Source organism: Nyctereutes procyonoides, unplaced genomic scaffold, assembly GCF_905146905.1.
Source record: "Nyctereutes procyonoides isolate TBG_1078 unplaced genomic scaffold, NYPRO_anot_genome, whole genome shotgun sequence".
NCBI lineage: Eukaryota > Metazoa > Chordata > Mammalia > Carnivora > Canidae > Nyctereutes > Nyctereutes procyonoides.
Window position 1 is genome coordinate 66,965,813 of NW_026575140.1, and position 25,673 is coordinate 66,991,485.

The 25,673-nt window shown below is 36.2% G+C and overlaps 1 protein-coding gene across 5 annotated transcripts in view; it reads right to left on the minus strand.

Annotated features, from left to right (window-relative positions):
• Positions 1-25,673, minus strand: part of RDX (radixin) — a 151,293-nt gene that overhangs the window by 10,770 nt on the left and 114,850 nt on the right. For 4 of the 5 annotated variants that reach the window (XM_055304925.1, XM_055304923.1, XM_055304924.1 and 1 more), the window contains 4 exons: positions 18,752-18,912; positions 17,732-17,824; positions 14,470-14,712; positions 11,656-13,578 (listed from right to left, as the gene is read on the minus strand). In XM_055304925.1, coding sequence (XP_055160900.1) covers positions 13,414-13,578; positions 14,470-14,712; positions 17,732-17,824; positions 18,752-18,912 — 662 coding nt within the window. In that variant the 3' untranslated portion in view covers positions 11,656-13,413. Of the gene's footprint in view, positions 1-11,655; positions 13,579-14,469; positions 14,713-17,731; positions 17,825-18,751; positions 18,913-25,673 lie in introns of those variants that run through there. The other variant, XM_055304926.1, reaches the window with a different exon arrangement.

Genomic DNA, 25,673 nt, shown 5'->3' on the forward strand with positions numbered 1-25,673 from the left:
TAGTGCCACCTTCAGTCCAGGGCGTGATCCTGGACCTGGGATCGAGTCCCACGTCAGGATCCCTGCAGGGACCCTGCTTCTCCCTCTGTCTGTGTCTCTGCCTCTCTGTCTCTCTGCGTCTCTCATGGATAAATGAATTAAATCTTTAAAAAACAAAAACAGCTGAGCAAGTAAGTCTGGTCTTCAACGTCATGGGGTCTGATCTTTAGGTCACTGTTACTCAACTCCATATTTAAAGCATTCTTCTTAGGCCTTTAAATCACTGGATGCATCCACTTGGAGTTGTGCGGACAAGAAAACCCACCAAAGGGTGCTGTCATGTAAACACATCTCAACTGGGAAAGTAGTCAGTGTTTTGTAGTAAAAAGGATCCGGGCTTCCGGTTCAAAAACCAAACCCAGAGGCAAACTACACTCCTGTGGTGCCTTCAGGCAGCTGACTCCGCTGTGAGATGGAACCGTGCACCAATCTTCAAGGACACCTGTGGCATTTAGGACATCTTTGTGTGGATTGGGGAAGGGATCCTTTCCTCTGGGCAGATGCCACCCTGGGCAGCCCCAGGGTATGTGCTGGTTGTGTGCACACCAAATCCACACCTGCATGCCTGCCCACAGACCTCTGTGAGCTCCTTGGGACCCGGCTCCTGTCCCATCTCACCCCGTACAATACTCCCCTCTCTGGGCTCACTCAGCTCTGGAGACAGACGGCTCTCCTTTCTGTTCCTTCAACAAGTCAAACCTTCTCTTGATTCTTGTCTTTGCATATGGTGTTCCTTCTACCTGGTATGCTTTACAGCAAAGATAATAGTGTCCAGTGGCCACTTCCAGCAAGCAGATACATTGCTCGGTTTACAAAACATTTTCTAAACTTTTTGAAGTACCTGACATATAAAATTTAGATTTCACATAAAAATTATATTTCAGCTTATCTTAAGCATTATTCTTTGTATATATATATATTTTTTTTTTTACAAAGCTACTTTCTAGTTTATCTTGGAAAACCAGAAGGTACAGCAACAGTGGGCCTCCCACATGAGATGTTGCTGGGCTACTCAGAGTCCAAGGATTCAGGGGATACATCATCCCCATAAGGCCCTGGGCACTCCTTTGATCCCTCCCACGTTTGTGTTTATCATCCTGATTTAAATAAAAGAAAAGCAGCAGCTGGCCTTCTCTTCTTTCGGGGGCACCTTACAAGCCACCTCTTACAGAGACTTTTTCTGACCTTCTTACCCCGTTATCATCCTCATATTTGCCCCTACTCAGTCCACTGTTTTTTCATAGTATTGATATAAATATGTTGCTTTTATAGGTCAAAGATGTTGGATAGTGGCAATTTCACGATTCAATCTAATTTACAACCTGTTAATTACTCTGTTTCATGTCGTCCTGTAGAAAGTAGGATCTAATCTTAGTGACTCATATTTTCAATGAGCAGTATGTAGACAGTGCCTGGCAGGTACTAGGTACTAAAATATTTGGATGAGTAAATTCAAGGACTCCTCCCACCAAAAGTTCCTTGGCAGCTCCAGAACATACACAAAATTCATTTTCACCTTCCCTGAGGTCTCTAGAATCAGCCCAAGTTAGAATTGGCCTGACCCATACCCCAGGGCAGTCCTACCACTACTCAGCACTGCCCCCTACTGGGCTCTGGAGCTCTTTTTTTCTCCCAGACCAGCTTCCACCCATACAGCTGATGCCCCCTCTTTTTAGCTTTAGAAATTATTCTGAAGGTGTGATTTTTTTCCTGGAACCCCTGCAAACAGCATTGAGACCACCACTGGACATCCACGGAGATGTTCCCTCAGCCTTAAAAGGAAGCGGGGGTGGGGTGGGGCAGAGAATGGTACTTGTTCCTGAATTAACTGCTGACCATCACCAGAGCCTCGGCCTGCTTACAGATGTCAGCAAGAGGCTGGCTGCTAATCTTTGTATGTGTTCTCTTGTTTACTTGTCTCATTGTCACATTGTTTAACTCTTCTGTTTCCTTCTCTAGTCTATGCATTTTTGAAATTATCAGCAAATCCTCAAGATCTACAAGTATTTAACAAATGTTTAATGAGTGAAATTGAGTAGGTTCAATCATTCAAGGGCCACATGGAGCATCCATCCCCCAAAGGTGAACAGGGACACAGATGGCCATTTGCCAGGATGCACATTGGTGTCAGCTTCAGACGTCTGTAGTTGACAGAGAAACCACCAGGAGGAGCATTTTCCTGCTGTATGCATACGTTTGTGGGAGTATGTTCCAGAAGACACTGTACAGTTAAGTGAAAAAAAAAAAACAACAAAACTATTCTAATTCCAGGGAAAGTGCTCTTTTCAATTATCTTCCTGTTGCCAAAACCAGTGTACACTTTAAATACTGTAACAGACCTTTTTCCTAAGACACTGGTGGTCACATGTGCCACCCAAACCCCTGCCCTGGAGTGTTTCTGCAGTTCTCTCTCCCATCTCTTGCTTTGGCACTAAACATTGTATTCTCACCAAGGTTCTATGCTAAACCCAGTCACCGCCTTCTTACACTTTACCCTTGGGAAATTTCAACTGACATTTCATCAGCATTCCAAACTTAAATTGTCCAAAAAGAAATGTCAAAGGCACACACACATCTACTTCCTCTCATGATTTTCTAGTGTTTCATGACCCTACCTTCTGAATCTCAAACTTCAACCTTTATAATATAAACTGACAATTAATTCCACCACAATCACTTTTTCTGTGCCTTCATGGGTTTGTATATGTAGCTCCTTCTATCTAGTCTTCCTATTCCCTCTCCCCCACCCATTTAAGAATAATTCATTTTTAAAGACTTGGCTTACGGATCATCTCCTTCCAGGAAGTCTTCCCTGGACCTTTCCAGAAAGATTAGATGCCTTCCTTCTGAGCTTTCATACTTTATCCTATTCACTTCACAGTTCATAGAGAGCACCTACCATGTGCCAGTCACTGCTCTAGGCACTGAGTGCATATCATTGCACAAAATTCCTGCCTTCATGGAGCTTACATTCCAGTGGGAGAAGGAAGACAATAAATGATGCAGACAGTCCCTGACTTACAACTTTATAATGATATGAAAGTGATATACATTGGTTAAAACCATGCTTCAAAATTTGAATTCTGTAGGCTAGTAATATGCAGTACCATCCTGTCACCTGATGCTAGGCAGCGGCAGAGTTCCAGGTCAGCCCGGAGTGATCATGAAGGTCAACAACTCATATGCTGACAACCATTCTGTACCAAGACAACTATCCTATTTTTACTTTCAGTGTAGTATTCAACCAATTACATGAGACCGTCAACACTGTATTATAAAATAGGCTTTGTGTTAGACAAATTTGTAATGTAAATGTTGTGAGCCCATCCGAGGTCAGCTAAACTAAACTATGATGTTTGGGAGATTAGGTGTATTAGATGCACTTTCTACCTAGGATATTTTCAACTTACAGCTTAACAAATGTAACCCCATCATAAGTCAAGGGAGATGTGTATACAAATATAAACATACAGTATGTGAGATGGCAAGTGCTACAGAGAAAAAAAAAACTGGAAAGAAATGTGTAGGGAATACTGGGAACGATGCAATTTTAAATAAAGTGGTAAGGGAAGACCACAGTGAGGGGACATTTAAGCAAAATCCCGGAGATCACAAAGAAATAAATTATAAAGGTATCTGCGGGCGGGGGGGGGGGGGAGGCATACTAAGCTGAGGTAATAGGAGCTCTGGCTAAAGATTAAGAAAGAAGCCAGCTGACATTAATCTAGTAAGAGAAGGAGAAATCAACAAATGAGGTCCAAGAGCAACAAGGGACCAGATCTTGGGCTCTGAAAGCCACTGAGAAGATTATGGCTTTTATTCTGAGACGGAAAGCCTCGAGGATTTTGAGAAATGGTAGGATCTGACTTAACAAATGTACAATATTAGCTGGCCTGCTTTGTAATGAATTTATAACGTTTGATGCTTCCCAAGCTGCTATAATCTTACAAATGAAGAAAACATTTCCCAGCCAGATCACTCAAGTCGGTATCATGCTTCTCATCTGCTAATTAGCACCTACTAAACAACCTCTAACTTAACTCCCAACTAACTTCTGCACATTTTATTGCACCTTTCTCTTCTCGTATTTACTATTTTACTTTCTGCATCTCACTTTGGGTCTGTGTCTTAACTCTGATTTAACTATAATTTCCACAACACAAAGGGTCTCAGCCATCCCCCATAAACAGCAATGGCTCTGCAAACCCCTGGCGGAAGGAATGGCACTATGAATGCGTAAGTATACATGTAATAGTCTTACCACTTTAGGGAAGAAAGCCATGCCTCTCTGTGTCCCCCTCCCTCACCATTTCTTTCATAACATCATTAAACTGAAAAATCTTTTAAATTTTTCATGTCTAAGAACTAGAGCACAAGGGTTCAAAAATAAAAGGTGGTAGAGAACATCTTCTTACCTGAAGACATCAGACCAGTAATCTAGAAGACAGATTCGCTTCCAGTCTTCCTAATGCTTGAGAACACCCCAAAAATGTTAATGCCAATAATACCCACTAAAGATGCAAAACCACTTTTCCAATGAATATATTTTCTATACATTTTGATGCATAGCCTTTAATACAGTCTGTGCCTCCCAAATTCATTATAAACATCCTTAAAGCATCAACTTATACTGGAATGTAATGCGGCCCAGCACATTAAACAAGATTATAAATAAAGTATACAGATGATTAGGTTCTGGGTTCTCATTCCACGATTCATTATAAACAGTGCTTGATACCACATTTGCAAATACTACTTAAAAAGTAAACAGACTGCTGAATTATGATTTTCTTTTGCATACACTGAAAGATTTTGTCTTCTGGTAGAAAGTACTTTTAAAAAACACAAATTAAAAAGCTGTAATATTCTACATTTAACCCACATACCATGGTTAAGGTATTATATTTTAAAGTTAGTGGAGGAGGAAAACCATCCACTTGTAACTTAGATTACCAAAAGATTGTATTTTACTTACATTCAAAAGTTTTATGGCCTAAAAATTAACAAGTATATCGTACTAGGAATTATCTGGGGAAAACAAGCAAAAACAAAAAGGAAGAAAAACCCTAATGTATCATTTGGGCATAAACAGATGAATCAAGTCATACTTCTAGCAAAAGCCACATTGATGAGGCATAATCAAATCTTAACTTTTAAAAACCTACAGAAATTTCCACAGTAAGTTGTTCAAAGCTGCCACAGCCAGTGAATAATTGCATGTGTATGTTGAGACAATCTTCACTTAGTTGTTTCTGTAAGTAATATAACCCCTTCATAATGAGCTGAAAGAAATTATTTTTCTAACCACTTAAAACCTATTTTAAAAAATCCTTTAAGTTTCTTCCAGTCACTACATTATCAGGGCCAACTGGGAGCAGAAATGACACTGGTGCAATTATTATTGTAAGCACACTCTGCATTAATAGTTTTCAACCACAAACAAGTATTCGTGATTCAAAGTATGTGAATATTAACCCTTGGTCAGGCATTACACTTTGTGGAAGACAGTGTTTCTGGAATCCAAGTGTCTAAATCAGATTCCAGAGAAATATGCTGAATCAGACCATCTAATTCAGAACTCTGAAATTGCTCATAAAAACTGGAGTACAGGGATACCTGGGTGATGCCTAAGTTAAGCGTCTAACTCTTGGTTTGGGCTCAGGTGTCACCTCACAGTCGTGAGAGTCAGACTGTCATTGGGCTCTGTGATCAGCACGGAGTCTACTTAAGACTCTCCTTTCTCCCTCTGCCCCCACTGCCAAACACATGCGCGCATACTCTCTCTCTAAAATAATAAATAAATATTTAAAAATAACGCAAAACCGGAGTCCAAGTGAGGGTAAGACCTGGAATTAGAACTCAGAATCCAATCCATTTGTTCTTGAACGTCTTTCATTTCTGGTTCTCTTCTGGTGCCACTGAAGAACCTCTCTCCAAAAGATCACAGATAAAAGAATAAAAACAGAGGTCTTAACTACCCCCAAAGAGATCATTTGGAAAATAAGCAGAAGAAAAAGTATTAATTACACATAGTAAATATGAGAGCAAATTACACCTAGGTATTTCTAGACTCTAACCTTTCTTCCAGCCAATTCCTGTACATGACGTTCTTCTATCAAGCTTTCCTTATATTCTGCACTCTCTAGTATACCTTGCACAGCAGCATGAATTCTCCTCTGGGGCAAAATTTAGTTATTGTTTCCTTAGTAACTGCATTCCCCAAAAGCACCAGATGTCTTCAAATCAAACTAAACCACCTCAGCACAGGATTCAAGACTCCATAAATTCCTGGCCCAGCCCACCCTAGCTTCACCATCCTGTTATCGGTGTACAGTGAAATCACATTTTCTATCCCAGTTAAGACAGCCTACTCTTTATAGACTCTAACCACTGAACATAATCATTCTCTGCCTTGCCTCTTTTCAATTATACCTTTACCAAAAAATGTTTTCTCTTTAAAAACATGAACCTGAGGGGAACCTGGGTAGCTCAGTGGTAGAGTGTCTGCCTTCGGCTCAGGTCGTGATCCCGGGGTCCTGGGAATGAGTCCTGCATTGGGCTCCATATAGGGAGCCTGCTTCTCCCTCTGCCTATGTCTCTGCCTCTCTGTGTCTCTCATGAATAAATAAATAAAATCTTTTTAAAAGAACATGAACACAGAAGGCACAGGCAACAAAAGAAAATAAAAGTTGACTTCATTAAAATTAAAATCTTTTGTGCAAAAAAGGACACTATCAATAGCGTAAAAAGACAACCAAAAGGATGGGAGAGAATATTTGCAACTCTTGTATCTGGCCATGGATTATTTATAACTCATATATCTGACAAGGGATTAATATCCAGAATAAAGAACTATAACTTAAGAACAAAAAAAAATTTAAAAGTGGACAAAACATGAACAAGCACTTCCACAAAAAATGGTCAATAAGCACATGAACAGATGTTCAGTATCACAGAAAAACGCATCACAGAGAAATGATCAAAACCGCAATGAGATACCACTTTACCCATTAGGATGGCCATTCTTAAAAACAGAAAAACAAAAAATAACAGTTGTTGGTGAGGATGTGGAGAAACTGAACCCTTATGCACTGCTGATGGGAATGTAAAATGGCACAGTTGCTATACAGACAGTATGGCAATTCCTCAAAAAATTAAACATAAGATCAGCAACTTTACTTCTGAATATGTACTCCAAAGAACTGAACATAGGGGTCTGAACAGGTATTTGTATACAGAAGTACTATTCACACGTCAAACTGTGGAAACAACCCAAATGTCCACCGACTGATGGATTAAAAAAAAATGTGGCATATATATATATAATGGAATATTATCCAGCCTTTAGAAAGAGTGAAATTCTGATACATATGATAACATGGGTAAGCCTTGAAAACATTATGCTAAGTGAAAGGGATCAGACACAAAGGACAAATATTGTGAGTCACCTAGAGTAGTCAAATTCGGAGACAGGAAGTAGGACAGTGGTAACCGGGGACTAGGAAGATGGAGGAACGGGAAACGAGTGTTTTAAGGATTCTGTTTGGCATGATGTAAAAGTTCTGGAGATGAATAGTGGCAAAAGTTGTGAAACATGCATGTAATTAATGTCACTAAATGGTACACTACTTGAAAGTAGCTAAAATGATAAATTTTATGTCTTATATATTTTTAACAAATTTAAAAAATGAAGATTCAGGGCAGCCCCAGTGGTGCAGGGGTTTAGCGCCGCCTGCAGCCCAGGGCGTGACCCTGGAGACTCTGGATCGAGTCCCTCGTCGGGCTCTCTGTATGGTGCCTGCTTCTCCCTCTGCCTGTGTCTCTGCCTCTCTCTCTCTGTCTCTATGAATAAATAAATAAAATCTTTAAAAAAAATAAATAAAAAATGAAGATTCAACTGAAAACTGACTCCACAAAACTCAACATTTAATATAGATATTATTAATTACTATGCTTGATTGGTTTGTCAATATAAAATGAATCAAGTTAGAAAAACTTCTGTAATTAGGCACTTTTTAAGGGATATCTTTATTTATTTTCTTAATATTTTATTTATTTATTTATTCATGAGAGACACAAGGAGAGAGAGAAAGGCAGAGACGCAGGCAGAGGGAGAAGCAGGCTCCATGGAGGGAGTCCGACGTGGGACTCGATCCCGGGTCTCCAGGATCAGGCCCTGGGTGGAAGGCAGACGCTCAACCACGGAGCCACCCAGGCATTAAGGGATATCTTTAAATACAGTGTTTAAAATTTGACCTATACAATAAAAATTAATCTGTCAGAGAATAAGCAAACTTGAGAAACTATATTATAAATTCTTATTCTCATCCTTATTAATTTCTTTTTCTGATCTTATGTTGTAGTACTTTCTTTCATTACAGAACTCTATCCAAAATAGCTAAAATTTTAAAGTAAATAATTTCATAAATGGAGTAATGGTATAAAGGATTCCAGTGCTCAACCTGAATTACATAGACGTTTCAGTATAAACCAAAGGAAAAGGAGGGAGAAGGTGTTGCCTTCTAAGTCTAAAACATACATGCATTTTTCTAGGTCTAACACATAAGTTAAGACATTTTAACTTGCAAAAAATTAAATGTAAATATGTAATAACACAAAGAAGAATTTCACATAATCCATGTTTTATCAAAAGAAACTTTTCCAAGGATCATCATATAAATCTCAAAGATTCTGATGCTGTATCACCACTTGTAAGACAAACGTGTGCTCTTTAGACTTAGTCAACAGTGACAAAAACCAGGATTATTACTTTTAGGAGTAAACTAAATGACATGCATAAGTATCAAAGTGAATCTTAATTTATTAAGTGATCATTATATAAAAGTGAGCAACTGGAACCAAGTAATAAAAATAATAAATTACATGGATGGAAGCCACTGACTAGATGTAAGCACGGAGGAATCTGGGCATACAAATGACATGAATCAACAAAGTGGTGCTGCCATCTTAAAAGAAATCTAGTATTTTATCAGATTAATGCAAATGATCTAAGATAAATTAGTATCAAAGTTCCACATTTTAAGAGAGGCCAAAACAAAGGGTCACCATCATTCTACTCCTGTTGCCATATACTAGACTATAGCATATAACAATATATTAGCTAAATGATCTGGAAAACCCCAGAGCCAAACAAACCTGAATTTAAAAGACGTACCACTGGGTTATTATCTTAGTCATGATTTTAAACCTTAAAATTCTGTGGTCAACTCCTAAAGCAGTGTATGTAATGTGAAATCAGATAACCCTTGGATCACAGAGCTTAAGGGAAGTCAAAATACTGAGGAGTCAGGATCTTTCTGGAAGGAAAATGGCAGCTCTTAAAATCTTAAAAGATGGATGTACTAAGAAGGAGGTCCACGAGGGAAAAATGGGAGTTAAGGTAATTTAATTGGAAAAGTCAAGGATGGGACTGTGATAAGCTTTACTATGTGAAACACTGTGTGAACCAAGGTTTCCTCACCACCAATGTAGAATGTGAGGATTACCTTGACATTTCATGTTCTCAGAACATCTGCAGAATCCACTGAACTTTTGAAATGTACTAGAATGCTGACCTTTTACTTAATAAACCACAATAAAGTATTTGATAGATTATTTTCTAATTACAAAAATGAAGTAAGAAAATGCTGAAGTTCTGCTCATTTAGAACAAACTTAAAAGAGGAAGGGATCAGGCAGCCCATGTGGCTCAGCAGTTTAGCACCGCCTTCAGCCCAGAGTGTGATCCTGGAGACCGGGGATCCAGTCCCATGTCGGGCTCCCTGCATGGAGCCTGCTTTACTCTCTGCCTGTGTCTCTGCCTCTCTTTGTGTCTCTCATGAATAAATAAAATCTTAAAAAAAAAAAAAAAAAAAAGAGGAAGGTGTCTACCAGTATAACTCCCTACTCAGATGATTTCCCTTCAGGATAACTAAACTTTGGTTTACTAATCAATCAGTTCAGCAAATTAATGATAAAGGCTATAATTTATACTTAAAACTTAAGTTTTAAGCTTTAGATTAAAAACTTTTACTCATGCATACATAGAACGGGATGCTTTTGGATCTAAAAAGGTTTTAGCTTCATTTCTACAAACATCACTAATCAACAAGGTAATAAAAATTGAGACAGAAAGTAGTGGCATTTATTATTTTTAATCCTAACACTAATATTGAAATTCCTCTCTAATGATCTCAGAAGTGAGAGTTTCAATATAGTCTATGATAACTTTGTAAGTGGTAATTCTAGTTCTTAAAGAAAAACTCTAATTACATATAAAGCAATCTTATAAAATTCTACCTTCCTTTTCTTGGAATAAAAAAATCACTACCTGGCTTTGAGAAAAAAGTAAAGTGACAGTTAAATATTACTATAAACTGAGCAGAAACCCATCTTTTTCATTTAGAACAGATTTATGACTTATTTAAGAATATTTATGTTAAAAATTAGGAAGAAGCTTTTAAAGACTATAACCTATATTTATGATAAATGCACTATAATGTCTGTTTACAATAAAATATGTATCTAAATAAATGCACTTAGTATATAGTTCTTTAAAGAATATTAGCATTTTAATAGCAAGATTAATCAATGACAATGAAACTATATTTTCCTTAGGAAAAAGAAACTATAAACAATATACACTTAAAGCAATGACTGGAAATCCTAAATAATTTTCTGTTATCAAGAGAGTCAATTTAACAATTTAATTTTTCACAAAATTAACAATCACTATTACTTTTATACCAAAGAGGCATAATTTGGGGGAGACAAATCTGTGAGGATTTTGAAAATTTTCGCTATCCATTTCTCATTTTTAAGATGTGATGATTCATGGGTCTAATTAAAATTATAATTTTCAGAAATATGCAAAAAAATCCATGTTAAATAACAACAGTGGACCTTGAAGGCATGAGCTTTTGTCACTTTATTGTTAACCAATGAATGTTATCCAAAATTATAGATGTAATTGTAACTTAATTGTACAACACAAAATTATGCTAATGGTAAAAGCCTGTTGGAATTTACCAAATACTCATTAATATATTTTACATTGCTATATGAACATGTGCTCTCAGCTGCTAATAAGAGTTATAACTGATTTAATCACTATGAAAACCCATATTGCAAATAGTTGTTCCTGTTTAGAAAAATTCACACAGCTTTAAAAATGGATTAAATCCATTTTAATCCTAATCTACAAATAGATTATAAACAGCAAATATAACTGGTAGTTTTTCAACACTGATATCAAACTGATGTAGCAATGGTAGTGCACACAATCAAAATGTAGAAAATTAATAAAAATCCAATGGAAGTCCAAGTTTTCACTTACTATGGCAATGGCTTTGATGCTTTGGAAAAGTGAACATTTATGCTTTAACGCATGAAGAGCAGAGTTCAACTATTCCTCTGATGTGCTGCAAGGAGAAATACTCTCCTCTGCAGTGTTTTGAAGCATGTGCACAACCACCGTACAACAGTCACTTCAAGGTTATTAACCAGTTATCTTTTGTCCTACAAAGTCCAAAAAATATATTAAATGCAACTTTTCCTTTTCATATGTCTGCCCAGATTAATCCTTTTATAGTCAGCAAAATCAAAAAAGCACAAGAGATATTTTCGGACACAACTTCAATCTACTGTGCATGAAAAATGCTTAACAAAATGGCAATTTTAATAGATAAATGTAAATTTGAGTGCATAATACCAAATGAAAAGTAGCTGAACCACACAGAGAAAACAAGGCTTTCTTTATGTCCAAGTCTAGATGTTTTACAATAAACAAAATATTAGAACATGTGAATATCAGAACATCTTTCAAACTGGAAAGATTTCTTAAGACATAATTGAACTCAACATAACCTAAAATTGTAATTTCTAAAATAGGATTAACAAACCAAATTTAACTATTTTTAGAGAATGAGAAAAATAAGCACAATGATTTAGAAACCGAATCTGCTAAAATGATTATGCAAGTTATATCAAGAAATGAAGGTACAGACATTCATATGCTACAAGGGCAAATCTCTCTCTCCCTCTCACTCACTCACACTCTCTCTCTCTCTCTCTCTCTCACACACACACACACACACAATTTCCTCTGACATACAACACCCCTCCAGGAAGATAGTATACCAGCAAGAGCTTACAATTTTAATGTAAATCAGAGTCCCACAATTCATCTCAACAAAAAGGCAGTAAAAAATTAAGCACTCTAAGATATTCTGCAGGAAAAGGAAATCTCAGAAATACTCCTTGCATGATTGAAAGTATTGGTATGTATTATAAAATGCAGAGCTTTACACACTCCACTGGGTTGGAACAACCAGTCATCACAGGTGTAGTAGTGAGGTAGTATGTATTACTGCCCTTCTTTGGGACTGATGTTTTTATATGGTGCCCTTCCAGAAAGGTTCAGGGTTTGGGATTTTTGTTTTGCTTTTTGTTTTTTCATGATTATAATAAATTATCAACAAACAAATTTTTTTAAATTAAACATCTGTCTAAATCAGTCTATGAAAAACAGACTTTTTAACCTTTCAGAGACAATTACTATTTGCAGGTAGTATTTCTTCCATAAATTCTCCTAGGGAACTATTACCTGCTGTCTACACCTTTGTGAACGGGAGGCAAAGAAAATCAAAGGATGACAGGAGATGAACACCAATCAATTCAGCTATCAAGGAGGACTGTAATTAAGTAAGCAAATACCAAATACCCAATAGTTAAATTGGGATTTAAAAATATTAACCACCAGCTGCATGCTTCACTGTTAAATATTCTAAATCCTTTTCATGATTCATAGCCATCTTCTACACAGTTATCACATGATCTACCCTGTCACCTACCCTCATTTTAACCACTGCCAATGATCTGTATGATGGCAGAATTATGGCTATTGGCATGGCAAGTTAGGAGAAGGGCACGCCGAATGAGACAGGAGCAAGACAGAATGTGGAAATACAAGCAAAATTTGGAAGGGGCAAAAGAAACAGAGCACTCTACCTGAACACTCATTAAGTCACCATCATCCTTTGAACTGTACAAAGTACTAAAATCACGCATACACATTTGTCAGACATGATCATTAGTGTTAATCTCCAACAGAAAAAAAAACAATGGAAACTGAAAATGTGACAGGAGGCGATGGAACGCTGTCCTTCACTCCCTGGCCCAAAATGAAAAGAAAATCAAGCATGACATCACACTGCCTTAATGTTGAAGAGCTTCCCTCAAGTACGTCTTTAGCCACCACAGTCAACTGGTGTAAGTGCTTTGGCAAGGTGGGATGCGTTCCATCACATCTGCAAAGGCCTGCTTTTCTCTGTTGGTGGTTCAGCTTATGAAGAACATGTATGCAAAATAACAGCTCTCACATGGCTTCAAACTCATCAATCCGCTGCTTGGTGTTGCCTTGTCGAATCTGCCGAAGAGTCTTGTACTTATCACGGCCGGCTTTAACATTCTCAGCATGAAGAACATCATTTTGTGTTTTCTTGGTTTCATCTCTAGCTTGGGCTAATTCTGAACTTAGTGCCTACGTTTAAAAAAGAAAAAAATGACTAGGATTTTTTTTCTTAGATTTTAAAAAGCTTATGAACACACACACACACCACATATCTTATATTTTCATATACTAAAATTCCCATTGTCACATCTTTTTCTTTAAAGTGTGTAACTTTGTTTTACTTGTAGCCACAGCAGAGGTGGTGGCAAAGGTGGAAGACCCATTGCCTTTCATTTCTATACTCGTCAACCATGACATTCCACATTTCCTCAACTTTCTCATACAACACTTGAAAGGATTTACCAAAAAAAGGCTCAATGGAGACATTACAGAATGTTAAGATCTAAAATCTATGCCATGAGAGAAACTTTCTCCAAAGTCTTAGTGTATTTATTAAAACTATCACATCATTTTCTTCTGTTTATTAATATTTAAAGATCTCACCAATTAAAAAATTAGAGAACTTTTCTGGAAAAAAAGGTCTAATCAAGTTAAAAATTTCCTATTTTGCTCTATGTGCTTTTAATAAAGTGACCTTTTGTCACTATAAAATGTGAATAGTTCAGATTACATAATGTCATACAGTTAGTCTATAAATTATATTGTTTTTAATGTAGACTTCACTGGTTAAAAACTAAACTAATTTGTCTTTTAAAGAGCATTAAAATACCTACTACCTTTTAACATTGATTCCAGTTGTAACTGAAGGCTTAATCACCCAAGGCTAACAAACACTTGCTACAATGTAAGAAGTGAAACAAGGTGACTGTAAGCCAATTACTCATAAACCAACCACAAGGACAGCTAGTGGTAAAGGCTTAAAAAAAAAAAAGTGTTCCTTTTTAATAAGTTTGTCTTAATAAATGGGAGGAATACTAGCTATATTTTATAAATGCACATACAACAACAAATTTTAAATACCTGGAGTTGCTTCTTAACGCGCTCATTTTTTTGAGTTTCTGTTACACGTTCCTCTTCACTTCGATGGTTCATCACCCCGTCATTTGACAATTCAGCACTGGCCTCAGCATTATTCTCATCATGCTCATCATGTTCATTTTCTGTTGGAGGAACGACTGGTGGTGGTGGAGGTGGAGGAGGTGCAGACATCACAGTTTTGAGTTCTTCTTTGGTCTTTTCCAAGTCTTCCTGGGCTGCAAAAGCCTGAACATTAAAAATAAGTTTATCAGCAAGTTCCCTTAAAATTGGTAATTAAAAGAATCAAGTTATCCTTCTTCCCTAAAAGAAACTATATTTCAGGGCAATGAAAATAAGGGCTACTGATGAAAGCTCTATTTTTATACAGGAATGCCAGCAAGTAGGAGTGACAGAACTAAAATACGTCACTTTGCAAAACCTAATAAAATTGTTAATTCTGGCAAGAATGATCCAATGTTGCTAAAATTGTTATGCAAATGGTTGATGAGAAATGTACTAATATAATGCCAATGAATGCCACATCTAAGAGATCATGTTTTAGCCACAAGGGGGAACATGTCACCAGTCAGGAGGAATTGGACCATCATTAATTACTCTAATCCAGTCATCAATTAAAATCATTTATGCTAGGTTAACCCGTTAATAAGTGTCTCCTGAGATGATACAACAGGAAATAGCCAACATTACCAATTATTTGGGTGGTATATTGTTGGTTTGCCTAGAAAAGTCCTGTTTTACGCTGTGGTCCATAATTATATTAATAACAACACGTTTCACTCTAAAATATGTTCTGATTTGGGTGATAAATTATATGGCAGTCTCACTTCTAAGGCATTGTAGCCAAAAACTTTTAACTTCAATCCTTTAAGTTTTTAGGTCTATCTTCCAGTTTACAAGGAATACTAATGATAATAAAAGGAGAAGGTAACACCACGAGGAAGCAACTAAACAAAAATAAAGGAGAAGGGACAGACAGTCTGCAGGTCCTTGCAATAATTCGGTATCATAAAAAGGACTGTCCTATTTTAAAAGAGACTTAGAACAAACATATACAATGCAAAGTCCTAATCTGGACACTGTCCTGCCAAATTAGCTATAAAAGATTTTGGGTCAATTTTGAATGTAGTCTGCCCAGAAATAAACTCACACAAATATGATCAATTAATTTACAGTGAAGCAGCCAAAATTATACAATGAGGAAAGGACGGTCTCTTCAATAACCGGGTACTGGGGAAACTCAGCAGACATGTGCTAAAGAATAATAGTAGACCACTATTTTACACCATACAGATTATCAACCCAAAATGATCATGAATCTGAACAGATCTAAAACGATAAAACTCCTAGAAGAGAACATATGTAGCAAGCTCCTTGACATTGGTCTTGACAATTATTTTTTGGATTGGACACCAAAAGTAAAGTTAAAAAGCAATAATAAGTGGGACTACATCAAACTAAAAAGCTTCTGCACAGAAAACTATTAAAAAAATGAAAAGGCAACCTACTGAATGGGAGAAAATATTTACAAATCACATATCCAAGTATAAAAGAAACTCACACAACAGTTAAAAAACAATCCGATTTAAAAATGGGCAGAGGATCTGAATAGATATCTTTCCATAAAAGATAAAGATGGCCAACAGACACATGGAACAGGTGCTCAACATCACTAATCAACATGGAAATGCAAATCAAAACCACAATGAGCTACCACCTCACACCACTCAAAATGGCTATTATCAAAAAGAAATAGCAAGTATTGTCAAGGACATGGAGAAAAGAGAACCTTTGTGCACTATTAGTGAGTATGTATATTGGTGCAGCCACTATGGAACACACTACAGAGGTTCTTCAAAAAATTAAAAATAGAACTACTATATGATCTAGCAACTCCACTTCTAGGTATTTATTCCCCAAAAATGAAAACACTAAGTTGAAACAATATATACCACCATGTTCACTGCAGCCTTATTTACAACAGCCAACATAGAGCAACCCTACTGTTCATCAAAGGATGACTGGGTAAAGAGAGTGTGGTTTACATATACACGTGAATATTATTCAGCCATAAAAAAGAAACTTGCTGTCTATGTCAACATGGATGGAACTTGAGGGCATTATGCAAAGTGAAGTAGGACAAAGACAAATAGCATATAATCTCATTTATATGTAAGTGTAAAAAAATTTAAAAACAGAGCTCATGGATACAAAGAACAAATTCCTGGTTACCAGAAGTGGAGGGTGTCAGGGAGGATGACGAGTGAGCAAATGCTGGAAGGGTCTAAAAAGTACAAACTCCTGGGGTGCCTGGGGGGCTTAGTCGGTAAAGCATCTGCCTTCGGCTCAGATCATGATCCTGGGGTCCTGGGATTGGGCCCTGAGCCAGGCTCTCTGCTCAGGGGAGTCTGCTTCTCCCTCTCCCTCTGCACCCCTCCCCCCTCCCCGTTTGTGCTCTCTCCCTCTGTTTTCTCTCTCTCAAATAAATAAATAAAATCTGTAAAAAAAAAAAAGAAAGAAAGAAAGAAATTTCATTATGTATCATCTTCATTGCATCCCTTAAAGACTTCATGTCCATTATTTGGTGGTCATGCCCTTGAGTCTACCACAAGAGTCTCTCAACAATCCTGTTCCTCTTCTTTCTCAGGTAATCCTACCCATTAGAACAATCCATCCTCCACATTGATTGCTACATTATTTTTATAAAGCCATACTTGGTCATGTTATAGTCCTGTTTCCAATTCTTTATAGCCCAATGTCTACAGACACTCCCTATCATCTTGCAATTTATTTAAAGCCCTTTACAACTTAATTTCCTCTGTAATCTTCTGGCCACATCTCTCAGGATTTCTGAACCTATACTCCAAAGTTTAGGTTCAAGTCTGCCATGTACATTCTATTCACATTCAGTTCCCTCTGGAAAGATGAACTTTGCAGTCTCTAACCACTTTTAATCTTTTCTACCCCGAAATTCAATTTACTATTCAAGATCCAGCTTAAATTTAGAAAGGTTTCCCCAACACCTGCCTTAATCCAAAGAAATTAATCACCTCTTCTGTGTTCCCAAAGTACTTAGCTTGCATCAACAGATTAGTAATTTATTACAATACACACATTCATATACACAGTTATCTTTTCTCTCTAAATTGTGACCGTATCTTATATTTATCTCTATAAACTCAGCATACTACTGGGTACAAAAACAGATATTCCATAACTGATACTGACTGAAGAAACAAATGATCACCTTGTGTTGCCACTCAGTAGCTTCCTCTTCCTTTTTCTTCTTGGCTTCTTCTAGAAGTGCAATCTTGGCAGTGAATTCAGCAAGTTCTGCTGCCTAAAATAAAGAATATGATTACCAATACTTAAAAAAAATACATTTCTAAAATTAACACTCTGTCAACAAAGCTTTAATGTACATCCTTGGGCTGTTTTATATGTTTCTCTTTTAGACAGTCTTTTATTTTAAAAAAGGTAATATTTAAGATCATAAATATTTATAGTAGGTCTTATGAACTAGTAAGCAAAGTGAGAGCAGTTTTATTATTTAATAGACAAGTAGTTCTTCCTGTTTCATAGCAGGAACTTAAATGTACAACTCAGGTGCTATTTTTTAACTTTGATCAATAAAGTACTTGCTAAAGCCTACAAAAGAAAAAGAATGCAATTTATATAATGCTTTCTAGTTTAAAGAGCATGTTATCAAATAGTCTCACTGGATTCCCCAACAATCCTATTTGGTGCCTTTACTCCTTTTTTCAAAGGGAAGGATCTGAAGCTCAAAGATTCAAGGACATGTAGCAAGTAAAATGTCTGAGCTAATATTTAATTCCAGGATCTTTTAAATGTCATGCCTAAAAAAAAAAAAAAAAAAAAAAAAAAAAGTCATGCCTACTCAATACTTGCAAGTTCAATAAACAAACAAAAACATTCAATAAATTATGGCCTACAGTTATCTTCTAAGAAGGAATGAGAACATAGTGTCAATTTATCTAAAAAAAAAAAAAACGCATTACTGGCTTATGCGAAGTTTAAGTCAATCTGAAATCTTTTGTTAGCAATAGGCTCCATTTATATTTTAATATCTTTATTTTTAGGTGATTTTTTTTTAAGGCCGAAATAAAACTTTTAGGTTTATTTCCACACTTTGTAGCTTTGGTTTGCCTTCCAGATGTTAATATACTGAATTTTACAAGGTTTGTTTCATCATGCTTTTGTCTCAATTGTTCTTTTTTCTGAAACAGAACTAAGACAGGTTCCTGACCAGTTGTTCCTGATTCTTCATCTGATCGGCAGCTTGTTTTGCGATAGCGGACTTAGCTTCTTCAGCAGCTCGACGTTCCTTTTCAAGCCTTTCTGCTTCTTCCTTTGCTCGTTTTCGTTCCTGGTCCAGTTCTAGAGCTTTCCGAGTCTGTTCTTCTAGTTCTGTCAAATATATGTACACCGCCCACCCCCCACCAAACAGCGGTTAATTCCAATTATTCTCATTATCGAAAGAAGCCAAAATGGTAATGAAGAATCTAATCTAAAATCAGAACATCTGCAAATGAATATATACTTTGTTTTAACTTGGCAAAAGTCTAATAATTTTTTAAAGTACTATACAAAAAATTTGAAGAAATGAAAATTCTTTGTAATTCAATGTATAGCATAGGCTAGAAGTACATCTTTAGTTTTAAAAAAAAAATAGTATCTCCAAAGTATCACAACTTGCCATCCATTTCAAAACTCTATAAAATACACTTTAAAACTTATAAAATTTTTTACTTTACTAAGTATCAGGTAAGGAAACTCAAGACATTAAGACTGAAAACAATACTGATTTAAAACAGAAATTTTGATGTGAATCCTATCAATTATTAAAATTTTTTGAATTATTGGTACATATTCATTCTTCAGGTATGAAGACAAGATAATATTTGGAGGTAAGTGACATGAATTTTAATCTTTCAGTATACAGATCATAAAGTTAAGTGTTTTCTTATTTGATGAGTGAGAAAAAAACATTATCACTACAAAGCCAAAAATTTTTATGTAAGTTTAAAAGTACTACTTTTAAAGATTATTCTGACAACTCTTGTTTAAAAACAAGGACATTTTGGGACACAAAACAACAGAATTTGTCTGTTTAAGAGGGTGCAATGTCCTATAAATAATGATTCTCCCTCTTTGTATACTCCCCAAAGGAGGAACAACTACAAATCTGTATGTTGTGAGGTTTGAAAGCTAATTGTAACACACACACTTCTTTTCACCATTCTTAATTTTGTTGGTCCTGGTCAGAATTAATTTAGGTAATTGCAGTTAAGACTTGGGAGGTTTGGAGAGGGGCAGGAAGAGAAATGACTGGTTAAAGTTTAAATTCTTGATAAAATAATGTAAAAATTTTATGTGGCTATCTGGCTATACAGATGTAATGTATATAACACTGAATATTGCCAAGTCTAAGCTCTAGGATTGTTCATTTTAGAATTTGCCTTCTAAAACTGGGACATCAAGCTAACTTATCAAACTTTTCTTAGGACCATTCTTTCCATCTAGTTGATTGATATATAAAGCACACAAAACTCATTGTTGTATCATTCATCTAAACTAGCAAACAAACTAAAGAAAATAAAAACAATGCATTTTCTCTCAGAACAAAAATTCCTTCTGTACTATGAAAGAGGAAAAAAATAAGTTTGGGTTTTAAAGTTAAATTTTAAATTAAATATTTCCCAATATTCATTATTTTCTGTCAGTTTTTTGCAGTAACTATCATTTTGAAGAATATAGACAAGGCTATGGCTCTTTGTGAATTATACAAAAGTGTAAATTATTTTAAATGTTGAAAATAAATCAAAACTTCAAATCTATTCTAGTCTCTTCTAGAAAGGAATGTTTTGAAATGACTTCTTTCTTTCCTCCCCAGTTAAATGAGAACAGAGACTGGAAAACTATCATCTACTAACCCAATGCCTTATTTTTGTAAATAAAGTTTTACTGGAACTCATACCCTCATTTAGTTCAATATCCTCATATGTTTATGTACAGTACACAACTGCTTTCACTATGCAACAGCAGAGCTGATCACTGTACCAGAGACCATGTGGCCTGCAAAGCCTGAAATATTACTATCTGGCCCGTTACAGAAAAGTTTACAAATCCACGTATTAGAGTATTTCTATGAAACAAACATGCCTCTAAGACCTTGGATCCCATTAGAACACCTGCAGGGAAGGATTAGCTTAAAAAGGTAAATATCAGTATTTTGCTTCCCGGGTTCATAGAAATCTAGGACCTGTAATTTTTGAGGTCTGGCATATGGGAAGAGGGTATCAAGGAATATGGCTTCTTTTAGAAGATCAGCTCTTTCAGGAAGAAGATTAAAGGTTCCAAGAATAAGCTGCTTCTTTCATTAATAGTACTGCATTGATGGCATTGATGTAGATGGTTATGGTGTTTGGGAGTAGATCAAGGAAGTTTAAGCTAATAAAATTTGTGAAAGGCTCTCCTTCCCCATCAGGCTTGAACACAAATTTGATTTCTTAAAAAAAAAAAAATTTGATTTCTGACAGGTCTAAGATTTTGCAAGCCAAATGATCTCTTATGTTCCCCTGAGGGCAAAGCTTAGAAACTACATAACTGCAAAAGAATTAGTAAAAAATACATTAAGGAACTATATCCCAAAAGGATTATAGAGTTTTCTTCCTTTTCCCAGTCAAAGATAATAGTTTATTAAGTATCACATTCTTGGGCAGCCCTGGTGGCGCAGCGGTTTAGCGCTGCCTGCAGCCCAGGGCGTGATCTGGAGACCCTGGATCGAGTCCCGCATCGGGCTCTCTGCATGGAGCCTGCTCCTCCCTCTGCCTGTGTCTCTGCCTCTCTCTCTCTCTCTCTCTCTCTGCATCTCTATGAATAAATAAATAAATAATCCTTAAAAAAAAAAGTATCACATTCTTCCTTAGGAAAAGAGTACTGTTGTTAAAAAAAAAAAAAAGGGAAGTTCCATAGTCTTAATTCTTAGAAATCATAGAATTAAGAATGTGATTACCAATTACTCACTATAAAAGCAATTTTAAAATATCTGCACTACATCTAAGCAATGGAGTATTATTACACAACCATACCAAAAACAAAGTAAGGGAGATCTCTTGGAGTGTATGCATATGATGTTTAAGAGTGTATTAGCTGAAAACAGCAAAGTGCAAAAAAGGGTATGTGCAATACACATTTTACATAAGAAAGAAGAAGAAACAAGAATATAGTTTTGAGTGTGTATTTATTTTGTATACAAAAAAATAGATATTCAAAAATCCCAGCAGAATGGAACAGAGGTAGAGCAGAGTGCAGCAGCCTGATGAGGCCTGCAGCTGAACAAGGCTGAGAAGACAGAGATGCAGACTGAGGTGCTACCTCAAGGCACCCAAGGCTTGAGAAGCCAAGACCCTTAAAAGGAGTAAATATAAAAGTAAGCTCTAAAATCTTCATGCTATTTCCTCTCAAGATGTTTGCCAACTCCTAAAATGTACACATATGGGGGTAGAAAGCTAAGGAGACAAGCAAAAAACAGCTATGATAGGCTAAAGAGCTGAGCACACAGATCAATACTCTCTTGCAGCCAGGAGTCAGAGGCTGGTGTTCAGGGCCCTCTAAGACAGAAGGACTCCAGGAAATAAGCAGTCCCTCAGAAGACCCTCACAAAGGGCTACAAACTAGCAGGGAGGGAAAAACCAGCAAAGTCTGAAACCCTGCTCAATTCCACCCATGATCTGCTCATATTCTGCCTGTCAAAATTAAATCCTCTCTAAAGGAAAAGAACATCATCCAAAGTCTCCCTAATGTTTCATATTCAATGTTAGGCATGCAACCAAAATTACCAAGTATACTAGGAAGATGGGACCAAATGACCCCCTCCAACATCCTTAGGACCCCACAAAAGAAAAAGAGACTACTGTAAGGGCCCAAAGATTATCCCGATATCGCAGTTAGCAAAGTAAGGATATTAACATAAATATAATAGATACTGCTTATCTAGGAAAGCTGAAGAATAAGCAAAGCATGAAGAAAGATAACAAAGTCTAGAGGAACACTGACAATCCTGAAGAAGCAGATCTTCAGGCATCTTATAAACCCACTGCAAGATATCAAAGGCCAGAGTCCTCTTTATAATTATGGAAATCCAAGTTATCAATATTTTCCTTATGGTTATGGTATTTTCTAGAAACTTCATTCTCCTTTCAACATTTAGGTCCACAATCCATAGCCCCCATAAAGAAACATAAAATTCGGGAGGTCATTGACAGGGACCCAGATAACACTACTTACTCATTTATTTTGGCAAAACCTTGAGCAAGTAGAGTCATGTATTGAAGTGTCATCCTCCTAAAAGATAAAATATTTATAACCACCAAACAACCAGTAAAGCTGCAAATGTGGAAGAACATGTGAAGCTCCTTCAGTGACTTAAAATAAAGGTTAAGGAAAGAAAATCTGAAAGGCTAGACTTGTAGAAGCTGGGGGGAATCCATAGAAAAGCTAGAAATAAATGCCAATGTGGAAGATAAATCAGAGTTCTGGAACTTGTCACCACATTCAGCCACTGTCCCCACATCCTCAATACACAGAACTGTGCAGCAAAGACATCCCAATAGCTAATAACCCTCATTTTTTAGACTATCCATCTCCAGAACTTCCTTTCCAGAAGCTCTCCATTCAGAAGAGAATTATGAATAGAAGATGGGAGGAAGGGAAAAGTACAATTAATATGGCAAAAAGAGAAATTACCAACCCAGGAACGATCTAGGATGTGCATCACCTTGCAATACCACAGAAGAGAGTCCGTACTGTGAAATATGAAGAACAGCTGGACTGAGGACTCCCAACTGAGTAGTCCAGTCTTAGCAGATAGATAATAAACTTTACTGGAGCTGTAGTTTGTCCTGTTATCAACTAAATGGCTCCCTATAACTTTTTCAAATAATTATTTTCTTTTCTCAACTTCAGATTTTATAAAAGTATGCAACATGTACCCATTAACAATGTCATTGAAGATAATGTAAAATTTAAGTAATCCAGAGCCTAATAGCTTGCCTTTGTCTTTGAAACATGCTTCCTACTGTACACGGACATGTACTTTTCCTTGTATGCCAATTATTCATTTATGAGACATGTCAGCTTCAAATGTTCTAGATACAACTGATAATTGAACAGTGTGGCACTGGTGATAAAATTAACAAATAGGTGAATAGAACAGAACAGTCCAGAAGAAGACCCATACACATACACAGTCTTCTGGATTTGTGACAAAGGTGATGTAGTTATAGTTCAATAGACAGTCCTTGTGATAAATGGGTCTGGGTCAATTGAAAATATATATGGGAAAAAATAGCCTTGACTCCTACAAAAATCAGTTATATATGGATAGTGGACCAAAATGTGAAAGGTAAAGCAGTATCCAGAAGGTAGTAAAAAATAATAACTTCACAACCATAAGAAAAGAGTGATAAATGGAACTTAAAGAACTTTAAAAGACACTATTAAGAGAGAAAAAAAGGCAAACCATGGAGAGATTTTAACAATACATGAAAAGAACTATAGATCAATAAGAAAAAAAAAAGAAAATCCAATTTTAAAAATAGGCAAAAGACATGGAAAAGGCACTTTATGGATTACTTATAAGCATTTGCAAAAGTGCTTAAAATCAAATTATTAGTCATAAAGAAAATGCACTGTACTAACTGTACTCAATGGAATGGCTAAACAAAGATTACAAAAAGAAACCCTGACAGTAACAAGTCATCAAAATAATGAAAATATGGAGCAATTTAACTTTCATTCACTACTGCTACCAGAATGAGCACTGATAATAATCATTTTGGAAAATGCTGGCAGTATCTACAACAAACTGTAGCCATGTTACAGCAATTCCACTACTGGGTGCAAATACCTCCCCAAAATTAATACCTAAGTGCCACGCTTAAGAATGCTTACAGCAGCCTTAGTTTATATATAGTAGCTCCAAACTAGCACTATCCCTAATGTTTATCATCAGTAGCATGTGGTATATATACACAATAGAATATTATACAGCCATGTAAAAGAACAAACTACAGGTAAGGGCATAAGTTTTCAATAAAAAGAAGCTAAACAGACAAGCACATGAATTCATTTACATGTAGTTCAAAAAAAGGCAAGACTGTTCTTAGCCATGATACCAAAAGCATAAACAAAAAAGGAAAAATAAACTGGACTCCAGGGGCGCTTGGGTGGTACAGTCTGTTAAGCCTCTGACTCTTGGTTTCAGCTCAGGTTGTGATCTCAGGGTCCTGAGACTGGGTTCCATGCTCACTGCAAAGTCTGTTTGAGAGTCTCTCTTCCTCTCCCTCTCCCCTTCTAAAAGTAAATAAATATTTTTTAAAAAACTGGAATTCATCTAAATTTAAACCAATAGACTTCAAAGAACACCATCATCAAAGTGAATGTAACCCACAGAATAGGAGAAAATATTTGCAAATCATATGTCTGGTATGTCATAAGACATCTGTTACTGAAATATAGAAAAAAACTTTAACATCTCAACAACAAAAAGACAGAGTTGAAAAATGAGAGGAAAACTGAAAATACATTTTTTCCAAAGATATATAAATGGCCAACAACATATGGAAAGATGCTCAACATCATTAGCCACTCAGAAAATGCACATCAAAACCACAGTAGCACTTCACATCCACTAGGATGACCATAATCCAAAAGACTAACATTAGCCAGTGTTGGTAATGATATATAGATCATACAAATCATACATTGATAGTGGGATTGTAAAATGGTATAGTTATTTTAGACACCAGTTTGGCAGTTTGTTAAAAACTTAAACATAAACCTAACATATGAGCCAGTTATCTCCTCAAAAAGTTTATACTCAAAAGAAATAAAAACATACAAATACACAATAACCAGTACACAAACGTTCATAGCAACATATTCCCAATAGCCAAATGGTGGAAACAACCAAAATGCTCACTAACTAATGAAAAGTAAAATATAGTCTATCCATAGAATGGAATATTATTCAGCCAAAGAAAAGAATGAGTACCTGATACAAGCTACAACATAAGTGAACCTCAACAACATTATGTTCCATGAAAGACAGCTACCAAAGACCACATTCTGCATGATTCCACTCACACGAAAATGACCAGAACATT